General features: G+C 48.2%; 1 protein-coding gene across 6 annotated transcripts in view; it reads right to left on the bottom strand.

The window, feature by feature from the left end:
* TNIK (TRAF2 and NCK interacting kinase) overlaps positions 1–15,474 on the bottom strand; it is a 163,865-nt gene that overhangs the window by 37,165 nt on the left and 111,226 nt on the right. For 4 of the 6 annotated variants that reach the window (XM_074834267.1, XM_074834272.1, XM_074834268.1 and 1 more), the window contains exons 10-15: positions 13,953–14,128; positions 12,236–12,302; positions 11,213–11,417; positions 2,401–2,511; positions 1,828–1,914; positions 533–727 (exon numbers count right to left, since the gene is read on the bottom strand). In XM_074834267.1, the coding sequence (XP_074690368.1) occupies positions 533–727; positions 1,828–1,914; positions 2,401–2,511; positions 11,213–11,417; positions 12,236–12,302; positions 13,953–14,128 (841 nt within the window). The remainder of the gene's footprint in view (positions 1–532; positions 728–1,827; positions 1,915–2,400; positions 2,512–11,212; positions 11,418–12,235; positions 12,303–13,952; positions 14,129–15,474) is intronic. The other 2 variants (XM_074834270.1, XM_074834271.1) reach the window with 1 other exon arrangement.

Below are 15,474 nucleotides of genomic sequence, written 5' to 3'. Positions count from 1 at the left end.
CCTCTTTTTACTGGAGAGAAAAAGAAAATCAGCAGTGTGGCTTGCCTTCCTGAAAATCATAAAAGAAAAGCAGCCCCAAGACATACAGCCTTGAGCACAGGAGGAAGAGCTGTCTGATCCCTGTTTGACTATGGGGAACTGAATTAGTGATCAGCAAGGAAACCCCGCTACAGCCACCCTCTGCATTCACCCCTGACCCTCAGCAGACTTGTGGACATGCCAGGAAGGAGCATCAGGAGCCCCTGGCATGTCCACAAGTCCCCAGCTACGGCTGAATCCCTCCAGGAGGGATCCATCCTCCTCCTTGCATGCCCTCATGGATAAACCTCCTTCCTCCACTCTCTTTGCCTGCACAAACGTACACACAGATGCTCACACACTGCACTGAACTGGAAGCGTTCCAGCACGGCTAATGGCATCTGCTGGAGGCCAACCCAGCAGAGTGCAATCTGCCGTACGTATTTCGGACCAAACCTTGAGCCCAGCCCTGTGGATGCAGACAAGGATCGCCACGCTCCTCGCTCTCGCCTACCTCCTTGGCCCACGCTGGTTTCTCGCTGGCATTTATCCCTTCTTTGTAATGGTAGAGGGGTTTCTTCTCTGCCGGCCTCTGGTCCTGCCGCTGCTGCTGCTGCTGCAGTGAGACCAGGTAGTCCCGCTCCTGCTGGAGCTGCCTCTGCAGCCTCTCCGCTTGCCGCTGCTCCTCCAGCTGCTTGCGCTTATACTCCTACCCAGAAGAAGAGACAGTGACACGGGTGCCCGGCCAGCCTGTAAATGCAGGGCTGCAAACTGCAGAGTTATCTGTTTGGGTGGAAAATGGGGTCTGAGTATCTGAAAGCCTATGTTCTGGCAAAGCCCATTGATTTGAAAGATTTTGGGGACTGAGCTGAAAGCTCCCTCCTCAGCTGGGAGGACAGAGCCAACAAATTCGGAGTTGTGACGCTGGTGTTGGCACTTTGCAGCCAGCAAACTGCCCTGTCTGTTGGGAATGGGGGGTGCGGGCGCTGCCTCGCCAGGGAAACCCTGCGAGACCCTCCAAGGGCTGATGTCCACTTAGGAGTTACCACTGACTTTGCCCAGATTTTTCTGGATGGAAAGAGTGAAGGATCAAACTGACGAGGTGCCAAAACCCAACTGAATCCAACTCCTCTGTAGGACTTATTCATTGTTCGTGGGAAGGGCTGCACAGAAGAGCCAACTGTATGATCTTTCTGGATCCCTACTGCTCTATGAGGTTTAATGAATAAGTCATTCTGAAAGGGCTTTTTTAAAAGGCAAGGGCTTGTGTGAGGGTTTTTCTTCCCCTAAATAAAATTAATAGCAAGAGCAAAAAAGAATAATCCCTGTGGATTAAAAGAAAATGCAGTGAGAGTTAAAGCGTAACTCAAAAACAAATTAAATAAAAAAGAGGGTGTCTAGAACGCAAACAGCACAAGGGTATACACTGGTCCTGCGAGAAAATGAAAACAAAAGCCTTCACTCAGAATATGAAAACCCACCCATGGCAGGGTAGGTTTGCTGAGTGCAGGCACACGACAGCTCAACCACACTCCAACATGCTGCAAACAGCCTTCAAAATGACGCGGCAACAACGAGGGCTGCTCCTCTCCCGAAGGCACGAGCATGCCGGTGTGGAAGGGATGCAACGAGAGCGCCGTGCACCACGAGGGGACCCAGCCCGAAGCGGCGGCGGGGGAACTGAGGCATGCTCGCGGCCACGGTGTCCCCCACGCCTCGGCATGGCAGGAGGCACTCGGGGGACGCGGGTGCACATGCGGATGCGACACAGGCAGAAAGCGTCAAGCGTGGCCGGGGCCTCCTATTTACCAGAAGTAGTGCTTGCTCCTGCAACAACTGCTGCTGCAGGATCTCTAACTGTCTCTGCTCCTCCTCTAACTGTCGCCTGATGTACTCCTGGAGGCATGGGCAGCAAGGATCAAAGGAAAAAAGAGAGAGAAGGTGAAAGAGCCAGTATTTCCCAAGAGGAAGGAGAATGAGGTGGGCACCCACATCCACCCTGCCCGAGAACCATCGCCAATCGGCCCGGGCACCCTCTGTCCCTGCCCAAAGAGCCCAGGGTGTCCACCACTCTACAAGGGGCCTCTGAGGGTAAAGAGTGAAAACCACTGGGAAATGGCAAACATTAACTGGGAACACCACAAAACCCCACCCCAGGAACAAGCAGGTGGAAAAAACCTGCATCAAGTGTTTCCACACCTGCGGGCCAGCAAGTGGATCCACACAGAAATAAATGATGGCAGTGGAAAGCGACACACGCGGCGTTAACAATTAAGCAATTTGCTCTCAAGTAGCAAAAAATATAAGTGTTTATGAGAAAAGCTCTGATTAGAGGAAGAGGCATCTGTGACAAAGGCAATCACCCCACTCCCGCCAGGTTACCTGCTCGTGCTCTGCGCGCCGCCGCTCCTCCTCCCGCCGCATCTGCTCCTCGTAGTGCCGCCGCTGCTCCCGCTCCTGCTGCTTCCGCAGCTCCTTCTCCCGCCTCTGCTGCTGTGGGGGCAGAAGGCACAGGTCAGCACCCCCGCTCCTCTTCCTGGGACCTCAAAGTCCTTTTTCCTCATGATTTTCGGGAAGCCACCTTGCCCAGCAACCCACAACGCTCCCGCCTATCCAAGGAGATGCTTTGCCAGCACGTTTGGCTGGTAGAGGGGCTTCTCAATCCCACCCCATCCTCATGCACTCACACAGAACCCATAGCATCCTCCCGGCCAGCACTGGACCGTGCACCCAACTCCATTTCTTCTCCCACTTGCAGATGAAGCCACGTGGACAGCACGTGATCCCCACTTACCAGCGTGCCTGACCAGTGGGTTAATCAGGCCTCAGACACCCGGGAAGTGTGGGAGGTGTGCACGAGCCCAGCACTTGTGGGGAGCTTGTGTCTCAGCCCCAAACCCACCCGTGAGGATGAGGGAGGGTGCTGGGGAAGCTACTGCCTGCTGAGAGGGGAACACATCCCTCTCAATGTTTGTAGAGACCAGAAACTAACACAGACAACCCCAAATCCAAGGGTTTTTCCTTTTTGAAACACAAAACGAGCTTCCCTTGCCGTCCTCAGGCCACCGCAGCCCTCTCCCTCCTGGGCTGTCACATCCCTACTTGCTCAGCTCTGTAGCATCTCTGCCAAGAGAAATCAGGGGCATTTTGGGGTGATGGTGACCTACAGCCTGCTGTGAGCCATCCAGGGTGCCCCAGGCACCCAGGTGACACCCGCAGCTGCCACACCCCCTGCTTTTAACCCGGTGTAACTCCTCCAGCTACCCGAACCACCCTGCTCTCATTGTGGGGGGAGCAGGGGCTCGTAGCAAAATGCTGCAACGCTCTGCCTGGGAAGCAGAGGGTCCGCAGACTGCTCCGCACCGCAGCCCACAGCTGGCACATCAGCAGAGGGCACTCAAATGCCAATATTGGCTACTGGGGCTCTGCAGCCTGCCAGAACTCCATCATGTGCTGGGTGCAGCAACATGCACGCAGTGCTAACAAGGAGGCAACGCGTTGAAGCATAAACCTGGTCCTTTATTCTCCCTTTTTCCTTTTTTTTTTTGTTCCCCGTTGCCGACACACAGCAGCTGAGCAGACTGCAGTGGCGAGGCAGGCACTGGAGGGGTTGGCTACGCCACACATTCGCTAAATCACGTGGAGGGCTGGGGCCGGCAGCTGACTACACGGCTCTGCCCAAGGAGCTGGCTGAGCTATCTGGAGACAAAGATGCATCCACTTTAAACTGCTGCTGCTCTGCAGTAAAGCTGCACTGTATATACAGATGGATTTGAAATCTATATCTATATAGATATCTATATATATATCTTCTATGTATCTATAAAGATATCTTCTACATAGATATCTATCCCTATTATAGATATCTATCGATACAGATATTAGATATTATATAGATCTATCTCTAGAATACGTATCTAATACAACATATCCATCTCTAATAGATGTATTTATAATAGATATCGAATAGATCTACTCTGTTCGATATCTATTATAGATATTATAATTCTATTCTATATCTATTCCATATTCTACTCTACTTTCTATTATATATCTCTACCTCTCTCTCAATAGATATCTATAGATATCTTTATAGATAGACAGCTATAAAGATAGATATATCTATAAATAAGATGCATAGATATTTTAACAAACATTTAAAGACACCCCCACATTTCAATACAGGGAGGAGCCACTGCCTGTCTTGTTGCTACCTCCTCATCCCCAGGTAACATCCACAGCCGCCCTGCGCAGGGACTCTGATGATCTCTAGCTGAACGTTCGAGCTGCAGCAGCACAGCTTTAGTGCCACCTATAGCCATATTTATCAGTGCTGTTCCACTCGCCTCCGGGAAGGAAAATTGCATTCAACCTGAAATAACCTGCCAGCTCCAGACTGCGGCGTGTCCCACGCCAGGCGCAGTCACTCGCACTGCCCACGTACGCCGGGGATGCATGTGTTACTCTGCGCGTACGCCCGTCCTCGCCGCGCGCAATGCGAACGTAGGGCTGTTTGTAGTTTTTTGAACTCTATACTAGAAACTGCAGAGGATATGCCACCAGGACATGGCAACTCTGCAGCAGTAACGGTAATACACGGGATCGCTTGGCTTTGCCAGCACTCCCTGACCTCCGCAGAGGGGGCTGTTGGTGATGGTCACTGTTCCCATGCACTCAGGAGCACGGATCTTTTGACTAACAGGTTGAAAAACATTACTCTGAGCTTCCAATCACAGAGTATATCACACTGGTTCTGGGGTGGATTTTAATGGGGTTTTTTTTAGTTAAAATGGCATGCTGCTGAATAAAGCACATAATGCTTGTGTAGGCTGGGCTTGGCTGGCAGGAGGCAAGGCCCTGAATGCCACAGTTATTTCTTAAGTAAAAATCACCCGATCGGTCTTTATTTCCAATCCGGCTGGCAAACAAAGCCAAAACCCTCCAAGAAAGGAGACAAAAGCATTTTTCCCAGGGAGGAAACATCGTACCACCATCTTTCCAGGGTACCATATGCCCAGCAGCCCTAGCAAGCTTGCCCCACTTCTGGCCTTGCTCCTGAAATGCAGCATCTAACCACCAGCCTCCTGCACACCTAAAAGCCTATTTAACCCCAGGAGCTGGGAATTGAGCCCCCCAGACAGAGTTTTCTTTCAAAGCCAGGCCTAATGCTCTTCTGGATATTTAAAGGACCTCTGCACCCTGCTGCAGACAGCCTCTCTGCGCTGAGGCTGTGAGCAGGATGCAATACATACATTTACTGAGGCCAGGAGCATAGTGCTTCCCTCCAGCTCAACAGTGGTTTTGCCAGGTCACATTATAAGCAAGTCATTTGTCACGGTTGCATTATGAGCACCTTCAGCTAAACACTTCACCGCCGTTTCAGCAGAGTGGGGTTGACTCGGCAGCAGCACAGTCGCTCAGCTGCCTTCCCCGTACAGTCCCACTTTGGCAGCTGGTGAACATCTGGAGAGGACCTGGCTCTGCAGTGGGCAAAGCCTCCAGCAATGCCCCCATCTCCTCTCCACTCTGCTCATGCCAGTGCCAAGCAGCACCAGGATGATGGGGACCCTGTTTGAAGCAGGGATTGAGCCCAGTGAGATGCAGCTGAAAACTGCATGTGGAAAGGAAAAAAAAAAAGGAAAGATTCAAAGATCTCCTTTTATTTGCCTCCTTTCCTCCCTGTTTTCTGTCCTCCCTCTCCCACTGCAACTGCACACTTCCCACATTTCTCCAAGCTTGAAACTACTGTGTGTATTTACACTATCCAGATCTATTATTCATGCAAGGCAAGAGCGCCAATTAATTAGGCCTGCATTTATATAACTCTGCAGGTAAAGCTATATGTAGCTGCTTGTAAGCCAGAGTGGGATCTTATTTGCGCTGCACTAGAAATGACAGGTTTTAAATATTGATGAGGGAAGACACACAAAGGCAAAACCTCTGGTGGAAAAGCCCTTGGAGGCCTGGCATGAAACAAGGACTTCAAAGGAGCAAGCTCACTTTGCTAGATCAGACGCATTCAGGACTACGAGCGATCGGAGAGCTGCAGCCACCCCACAAACCTGGTGAGCTCGGAGAGGCTTGCAAGAAGAGGCTCCTGGAAACCTTGGCTGCTGCTCCCAAACACGAGCGTGAGCCAGCAAAGAAGTGGAAGGGGAATTCCAAGTGACAAATGAAAACAAATATTCTAGGTGGTTGCGTTGTTGTGACAGGCTCATTTATCTGTGCCACCAGGGAAAGAGTGACTATGGCTGGAACATCATCTTTCCTGACACACCAAGCACTGGAGCACGGAGAGGCGTTTCCCACTGGTAGAGAAACTGGGTCAGAACTTCCCACCATGGCAAATGGGAATCTGATACACTCTGAACCATTGCAGGAGTTTTTAGTCAGGTTCATCATGAAGGGATGCTCCATGCAGGAAAAGGCTTATGCTTCAGAAACTGTGAGTTCTACACGCTTTCTAACTAAAGAAAAACTGGAGAGACATAAGGCTTAGCACATATCTGTACTACAGGAGCTGCTGTAATGCAGGTCTCCTTGGAAATGGGTACAGGACTGCTGCCAGGACCACTGCAGTGCCCCCATGTACCCATAGTGCTGTGAGGAGGTTGTCATCTTAATGAAAATGTTCCTACAAGCTATATGACAGCTGCATATGCAGAAGAAAATAACAATTACCATTTTAGCTAACCTAAGTTTATCTATAATTAATTACTGGAATTTTTTTGCCTTGCTTTGTAAGAGCTTTCAGTAGACGGTCTTCTGCTGGTTAACATACAAAGGAGCTGAAGCAATTTTTTACCCCCTAAACATCCATCTCTATAACTGCACTGAATGAAACCTCACATGCTTAGATTTGCCTTGTACGTTCCCTGTAAAGATCTGACCTTCATTTTATACCTAGAAAAAAATCCACAACATGGCAGAAAAATGAGGTTACGTAAAGCTCTCCCTGACTACATCTGCCCACTGCTGCCAAGGGGTCTGCACAGAGATTTGTCTCGCAGGATCCCTAATGCTCCTGACCAAAAGACGTGTTATTCCTACAGCTCAGCTGGAGTTTTGGTGGTTAAACTGGTGCAGCAGGGCTCATCCTGTGCCAGCAACAAATGGAGGGCTTATTAGGGAACTATATATATCCAATATATGTATACACAGGGAAAAATTAAAATATATTCAAGCCTATTCACCCTTCTGCATTACACAAATATTTTCCTTAGTGCTATTTGATCTATTGATATTTAATTCTCTAATTTGGGTTTTTTTTGCGGTTAGTTCTGGTGCACATTTTGAATTCATGAGACCAACTTTCTGCACGAGGGAAAACAAAGCTGCAACTCTACTCCCATGCAGGTCCCAGTTTCAAAGCTAGCTTAGGGATTTTTACTTCCACCGCAATTAAAGACAGCTGCAAATCTAAATCTCTTTGGCTGCCTGGAATAAGATTCAGCCTTAAAGAAGGAAATCGGTCAGCTGTTGAAAAAGGAGACCCAACCCAAGCATCCAACAGATGCAAGGAGGCACGCTAAGGATGGCAGCAGGTCTCAGGGGCAGCACAAAGTGCATCAACAGACCACCAGAAGATTTCCTCTCTTGACTTTTTTATATATGCATTTGATGTTATTGACGGAGCAACATTACAAGATGGTGGATTTCCCCAAAAGGGCCCTAAAATGAGAGGTACTTTGTGAGAGGTTCAGAATCCCTGATTAGGAAGATCAAGACGACAGAAAAAAACCAGGATTCCTTCATTTTGAGCTCTACTGGGTGAGGAAACAGAAATGGTAGGAGCGCTATCCCTGGCAGTATTTAAAGACAAGATTGGAAAACTACAAAAAAAACCCTACTGAAGGTCTGCGCTGACAGAAGAATGGACTGGTTATCCCACTAACAGGCCTTTCTCCAGCTCTTTTTTTGTGCATCTCCAGTACAAATGAACTCCAGGCATTTTTTGAGCTTGGCACCATTCTGAGTCAATCCTCCTGGTGCTGCACTTGGGCCCAGCTGATGCACTCGCTCACCCTGGCCACCTTCATAGCATCTTATGATGAGTTTGGGCTCTTTCTATAAACACAGTAATATGCCTGGCAGTATTAAACAGGCTGACTTAAGAAGCCCCAAAAGCCACCAGCCCTAAGTGTTTATTTGTACTGGATGCTCTATTGGATTTTAAAGGTCAACTTTATTTTGAAAATACAGCAATCTGAGTCTTTCACTGGTGTCTCCTCCCAGAGATCTGCTGGTACAGTGCTGCCTACTGCAGACACACCCCATCTTAGTCAGACCATAAAGTAGCATGGAAGAAATCCTGTTCCCATTAACCAAAATAAATCCAGAGCCAAGAGTCAACAACTGAAGTTAGTGCAAAGATAGCGTAAGAAAAAGGCCAAAAGGCAACAGCCTGGCTGCTATTGAAGCCTCTGGGTGCTGTTGTGATGGGTGTGAGAACTGGAGCAAAACTGCAGTGACATAGATGGAGGGTGCTGGGTGCCTCCGGGTGGGGGTATCAAACTCTGCACAGCTGTGACAGCTGCTGTTTGGTACCTCTGTCTGGCCATCAGATGCTTCCTGCCCCAAAATATACGGGAAGAACAAACACCAAACTATATCCAGCACTGGCTGGCTGTGCTAGAAGTTGTGGGACAGCCTGGGGGTACAAACCCTCCCGTGTCCGTGTCTGTGGGCTGAGGCAGCATCCCTCCCCAGGGCAGACGCTGGACTCCTCCACGAGCAGGAAGCTCAAGGGAAGGATGCTCAAAGCTGCTTGTGTGTCTCCTCTACCCCACTCCCTGCAGGAGCAACAAAACTTTCTCTTTGATAATCTCTGCCTCTACTATTTCTCTAGTTTTCCTACAGCAGCCCACGGCAGATACACGACACCTTGCAGCTGGCAAAGCCACAGACGGCTGCGCTGGGGACTGTCCCTCCTAACCGCTGCCACAACCCACCGCGTTTGCCACAGAGGGTTTGTACCTCTTCAAGGACTCCTGCTTTAATCCTCACCATAGCAACTTGGCTATGTTTCTTGCTGGCCATGCAAATTGTGTCTAATAGAGAGAAGAGATCATTTTACTCCATGGCTGGAGGTGAGGCTAAACCTGGCTAGACAGACCTGAGAAGGTGCTGGGGCCAGTGCGCAGCTGCCTGCCCTGCCCTCATCCTGGCTGAGCCCACGGGGCTGATCATGCCGGTGGCCCCACGCCAGGACAGGCAGAGGATGCCCCTCTGTTACAGTCCCACTGTCTTTCCCCACTTCTCCGACATGGCAGAAGCATGAAAATGCCTCTTCACCAGTTTGCTCCAGCAGATAGATATCTCCCTTTCAATTTAGGTCCAAAACTTGCAAGGCGGCTGAGAAGAAGGCAATGGGTGAAGAGCCCAAGGGGGCTGTTAGAGCCACCAGAAACAGAGGCATTGATTTTAAATCCCGGCTATGGTGGCATTACCTTTTAATGTCATGGGGGAAAGAACGGGGGGAACCAGCAGAGCCCAGGGGGGCTGCACACAGCCTGGCCCCACAAGACAACACCATTGTCGCTCAGGGCAGAGCTTGCCAGCTTAGCAAGGGGATTAGTCCTCCATTCAAAACCTTCATAGGAAGCAGCGAAGAGAGAGAACAATTTTCTTCTATGTGAAGAGAACATATTAATACAGCAGCAAGCATTGTATTCATTACAGGATTGCAGCTAATCTGGTGTCTGCTTTTATTCTGCTGTTGTTCTGCTCCTGTACCACTTGCAGCAAGCAGACTGGGACAAAGGCAGAGCCAGGCTTCCTTATGACAGTCCTCAGATAAACATCCATTGGGGCAGGGGATTTCGGGGTGCGTTTATGTGCAAACCTTGTCCTCTCTCCAAGCAGCTCACCAGCTCTGGGAAGGGTGCAGGACGCAAGGAAAGCCTGACCTACAACGTATTGAACACACGGTGCTCTGTGCCCTGACAACATGACAGACCTACATATTTACCAGACTGAAAAAATGCTTTGCCTGCAATTTGCCCGTGTTGGTTTTCACCCCAGAGGGGCTCAAGAGGACCACCTCGAAGAGGAGCCATACCATCACCATCATCACCACCATCAGCTGCCTGAAATTCCTTTCTGTCTGTGCCCCTGGCCTGGGGGCATTACCCAGTGCAGGGAGAGTTGGGTTAAACATAACAGACACTCTGGCTCATGCAAATTAAGGGGGTGGCTGCTCTAATAGTCCATTTACTGCAAGTCCTTTTTTCAGACATATCGGTGACCTCTTTGGAAAGCTAATTCAATTACCCTTAAAGTATGAACCCTTTAATCAGACACTTGGGATGAGTTCAGTGTGAGGCAATGGGTGTCTGTGCAAAACCCAACCAAAAACCCAAGATCAGGGGAAAAGCTCCCTTATTTTTTGGTAGACTTCTGCAATCCAAGAACGAGGAGTTAAACTAAAAGCAAGCGCTTCCTACAGAGTATGCAGCCAGGCTGAGAAGCTCAGGGACACCCAAAGTCACCCGGTCAAATCCTGCAGCTGGATTTTAAATGGGGTGGATAATTTTATGACCGATCGCATTTGTAGCTGGTATGTTAAGACAAGGGTAATGAAATCTTATGCTTCGGGGCACATATGGATCATTGCACAAGTCAGGCAGGCATCTGCCCCTCCCCTGCAAGAGAAATTGTAATTGGCAGGGACTGGAAGGACTGAAGTTGAAATTAGGGATTAAAGGGGACACAAGTGGCATATGGATCTGGGGAAAGGGCAAATGGAGCTTTTCAGCTTCTTCTCAACTGTAACAGTCCACAGCAGCAAACAACGATAATGATCTTGACGGATGCCTGGACCAGTAAGAGTTTTGCCCACCTCGACTGAATACAGCTATCACCTCAATAATGGTCTAAGCCTGCTCAGTAGTTTCAGGGATCCCTTTAAGTTTGTATTTCAAGGGTTTATTTATAGTAAACCAGCTCTATTACTTTCAGGAGATGGCAACACTTACTGTGGTGAAGAGAGTGGCTGGAGGCAGGTATGCAAAAACGATGAGCAGGGGAGTTTGACCAGTGTTAACAAAACATTTGGGGTTACCGACTAGAGAGGTTAGGACATGATCTTCTTACATCAGGCTGAGAATAGTCACTTGGGACCTGCTACTAGAGATCCTGCTCTTTCACCCAACACCAGCCTCCGCCAGCCCATTGCTCGGCTCTGGCCAGTTACCTCCTCCAGCCTTCGCCGCTGCTCCTTCTGCTCCTCGATCCGCTTCTGCCGCTCGGCCAGCAACTGCCGCTTGTGCTCCTCGTTCTCCCGCTGCTGCTGCTCCAGCTGCTGCCGGCGCAGCGCTTCCGACCGCTCCTTGTTTGCCAGCTGCAGCCTCAAGAAATCTCGTCTCAGCGTCGACTCCCCGGGCAGGTTTAGGATGGAGCTGCGTAGGAAAGAAGCATCAGAGAACATCCCCTCCCCGCATCCTTAAACCTCTTGCCAGGGGGAGTTCTGCGTGATTTTCTCCCTTTCATCCCGACAGCATCCGAATACCCAACAGAGGTTGGGCAGCAGCAGATGGAGGGATGGGGGTACCACAGGGCAGCAGACACAGCACTCTGTTCACGGCTCACCAGTAATTTATTTGCTAAAGGCTTCCTTTGCATGAAGTTTCTAACCAAAGCCTCTTGTGCTGCAGTGGCACACACTATATTTAAGTGTTCACAAAGCACATTTAGCATGAATCATTGCCAGCTATTAAAATACTACATTATCTCAGTGAAATAATGGAATAACCTGATATTAATTACAACGGCTCTGAAAAATGGCACCAAAGAAAGTTCCAGCCCTGCCGAGCTTGTAGCAGCACTGGGGCAGTTTCATGGTGAAAAGTAACATGGAAAGAGGAAGTTACACTTGGATGTAAGGAATCACATTTTAAAGAGTCTTCATTAATTTCACCTCACATTTTTTCCACATCTATGTACCCACACTCCCACGACAGCACCACACACACTGCAGATTCCACAGGTGATGGGGTACCCGGGTCTTCTTCCCCAGCTTTTGGCTAAGGTCATCTATAGCACCAGTTTATACCCACGTACCATCTAGCAGAGGGAATGTATCCTGTTCTGTCAGGGAACAGGACTCAGCGCTCAAACTGTCCTTTTTCCACTTTTAGTTCATATGAGCCTGTAATCCAAGCTGATTTTATACAGAGTTATAGAGACGTAAGGGCAGAAATGAAATGGTGATTCTTACCTGGGCTCTCCAGAGTCATTTTCCTCCTCCTCCTCCTCACTTCCACTGTACTCATACTCTGTCTCATCTAGGAACAGAATTGCTCATCAGTGCCCTTTGCTGGACTCATTTGTTTTTCCAGCAGTTGAAAACCCCAGAGCTCTGAAGGCAGAACAGACAACTCTCTTTTTCTTGCATGGCAAAGAATAAACAGCATTATTTCTCTGCATTTTCTGTTTTTACGAGGTGCTGGAAGGCCAGGGAAGCACAGGTGGTCTCCCTGGGTGCTGGCACTTCACATGCCTGTGCTGGCTGGGAAGGGGGATGCAGTCCTGGCCAGAGCACTGCGGGAAGCACCAGCACAGGGGGCAACAGCCCCAACAACCACAGACACTCAACAGGAAGATTGCAGGGTGTCCATAAAATAAGAATTTATCCCCATATGACAGTGAGTGACTCCCTTCTTCAGGGGGGTTCTTCAAAGTGAGGTGCACCACAGATATTCAAGTCACAGGCACTGGAAGGTGGGATTTAAGTATGGCTCTGGAGGCACCAACTCCTCTCTCCCTAAACATATGCTCTTCCTGTGCAAATCCATGTATTTTCCAAGCAATGAAGACATCTACATAAAAGCACAACTGCAATGTTGTGCTACATACTGTGATTTCTATTGGGATATCATCTTTATCAGATGAAGGGAATGATACTAAAAGAAAGGCTTGCATTTATCCAATTACTCTCCATCTCTAGGGTCCAACCTTCATTTGCCAGACTAAACACATTTAATACTTCACTGGGATCCCGTTTTATTGTTTTGATTGTAGTGAAATCTATTACAAGGGGCTGGAAGGTACACATGAAAAATTAATACCACTACCAATAAGAAGAGAAATAGCAACATATTAATTTGCTGGATTCTACAAATGAACTTTCGAATTAAAATTCAGTTCACAAGCAGCCGAATACTTTAACAAGTTTCTTCGGCTATCTGATCTTCCTTTCAGAGGACTTTGATAGGGCCCGGAGAGTTCACTGAAAACATTCAGTTTAATAGGTTATGCGTAGTCAACGGAATTGCTCTGGGGCAAGGGTCTTATCTAGATGTTCATTTGCACAACTCTGCTCATCACTGGTGTAGCATGAATGTCACATAGATCAACAGACTTGGCATGAAATACGTGAGCTGGGAAAAAAATCAGTTTAGCAGCTTCTCCCTCCTACACGCCACTGCATATATACGCAGACGTAAATTTTATACACATTTTAATGAATCAAAGCTTAAATGTTCCATGTGGAAATTACCACCTGGGCAAAATAAGACATCATTTTTCATCAGGAAAAAAAGGATTTAAAACCACTGATTAGCTCTAATGACAGTCATCTGTAGGCTTTGTATGAACACCAATTGTTTTGTTATGGATACTTATTTTCATTTCAGTGACTGAGAGGAATCAAATCAAACAAAATAATCTGACCCCAAAACCTTAAGAAGCATGGTCACACAGAAGGACCACAACTATTTAACTCAACCAGTTTGCGAACAAACTTAGCCATCTGAATAAGGGAAACTGGTACTGAGACTGTGAGAAACCCAGACTTCTTTGCCTTCCTTCTACCCACATCTTTCGCCCGCATAGATGCACCTTGGTCTACACTAGGGATCTCCAAGCACATGGCAGAGGTCAAGGATTGCCCAGAGTGCTGCTTCTCCACTAACCCTTCTCTCTTCTCCACTAACCTTTCTCGCCTCGCTTCTTTTTAGTCCTGTCGATGTGGTCCTTGAGCTGGATGCGGACCTGCCTTTCGTTGGGCTGGTCTCGGATGAAGGGGTGCTTCATCAGCTGCTCCGTGGTTGGTCTCTGGCTGTGGTTCTTCACTAGGCAGCTCTCAATGAAGGACTGAAACTTTTTAGACCTGGCCAAGGACAGAAAGAAAGGTACAGAAAAAACAGGTAAAAATATTGATTCTCATATTAGAAAGTGAGAAACCTGTGGGTATTTGAGAAGACCGTTTAGCTGCTACACAGTTCTTGCTCAGATGCAGCCTTCCAAGAGGACTCCCATGACCTCTCTGTTGATGCTTAACACTGTCTCAAAGCTGCACCATCACATGTGCCCTCTAGCACTTCATCCTCTCGTACTCTTTCCCATGCATGCTCCTAGCTATGCATTCCTGGTGCCACTAGGAGAAACCACCATTCTGCTGAGACTGAAGAAATTTGGGAACCATCAGTATGACCAGGGAATCACCAAAGCCAGATGTCATCAGTGGCAACCAAGAAAATGCAAGAGAGGAGTGTTCTTCCCTTCCCTCTGACCTGTGAAACTGCAGGTAGAAATGAGACAACACATACAGATATAAATGCAATTCCTTAATAGATTGTTTCTCATACTTTATGGCCCTGGGCAGTGTTTCAAGAGATGTACCTTTCTAAAGATGAGTGGGACAAGCTAGCTTGATGGGGTTTTTTTAGATTTAACCACCCAGCATTACATGGCTTGTTAAAGCTCAGACAACGTCTGGGCGATGCTCGTTGCCTGCAGCCTTTCCCTGCTCTCTCAGGGAGACCCAGCAGCATTACTAACCCACCAGATCCTGGGGACCACCATGTCCTGGTCTCCCTGATCACGGATCCAGGCAAATGGGACATGCTCTTCAGGCAGCATGGATTGGGCAGAGGTGGGAACACGGCTGAGGGTGGCAGAGCCCAGCCCCTCCTCACAGCCTGCTTTTCCACAAACAGCTAAATTCAGTCTCAGCTAAAACAATTTCAGCCAAATCTTTAATAAACCAATTTCTCTTGTCTCAAGCGTGGCATATCGAAAGTTTTCCTGGAACTAATTTCACCATATTATAAACCCAAGAGAACAGGGATTTACAAGAAAGAAAGATGTTGACAGGCCACTATACTCTATGTTGCTTTAGCAAATAGGAAAATGAGTGTAAATTAATGTCAGAAGCCAACAGATACTACAGAATTGCATTAAAAGTAAAACAATAAGCTTTCAGGGATTTTACTTTTAAGCTGTCAGACTAAAAGTGATTTATCTTTTAAGTGCTAATCCATACAAATTGAGATGCAAAAATAAAATACACTACTGGATCCAATTAAATCCTCCCTCCAGCTTTATTAACAAGCAAATCTTCCTTCCCCACCTTGCCTCATGAAACCCAGTGTCTCAATGTATCCAGAAGGGACAATCCATGCAATGCTCAAAAAAAATCCGCTTCTAAAATATGATTCTCCCCTGTTGGTGTGA

This window comes from Strix aluco, chromosome 9 (assembly GCF_031877795.1).
Source record: "Strix aluco isolate bStrAlu1 chromosome 9, bStrAlu1.hap1, whole genome shotgun sequence".
Lineage (NCBI taxonomy): Eukaryota > Metazoa > Chordata > Aves > Strigiformes > Strigidae > Strix > Strix aluco.
This window is presented reverse-complemented; position numbering and strand designations above follow the sequence as displayed.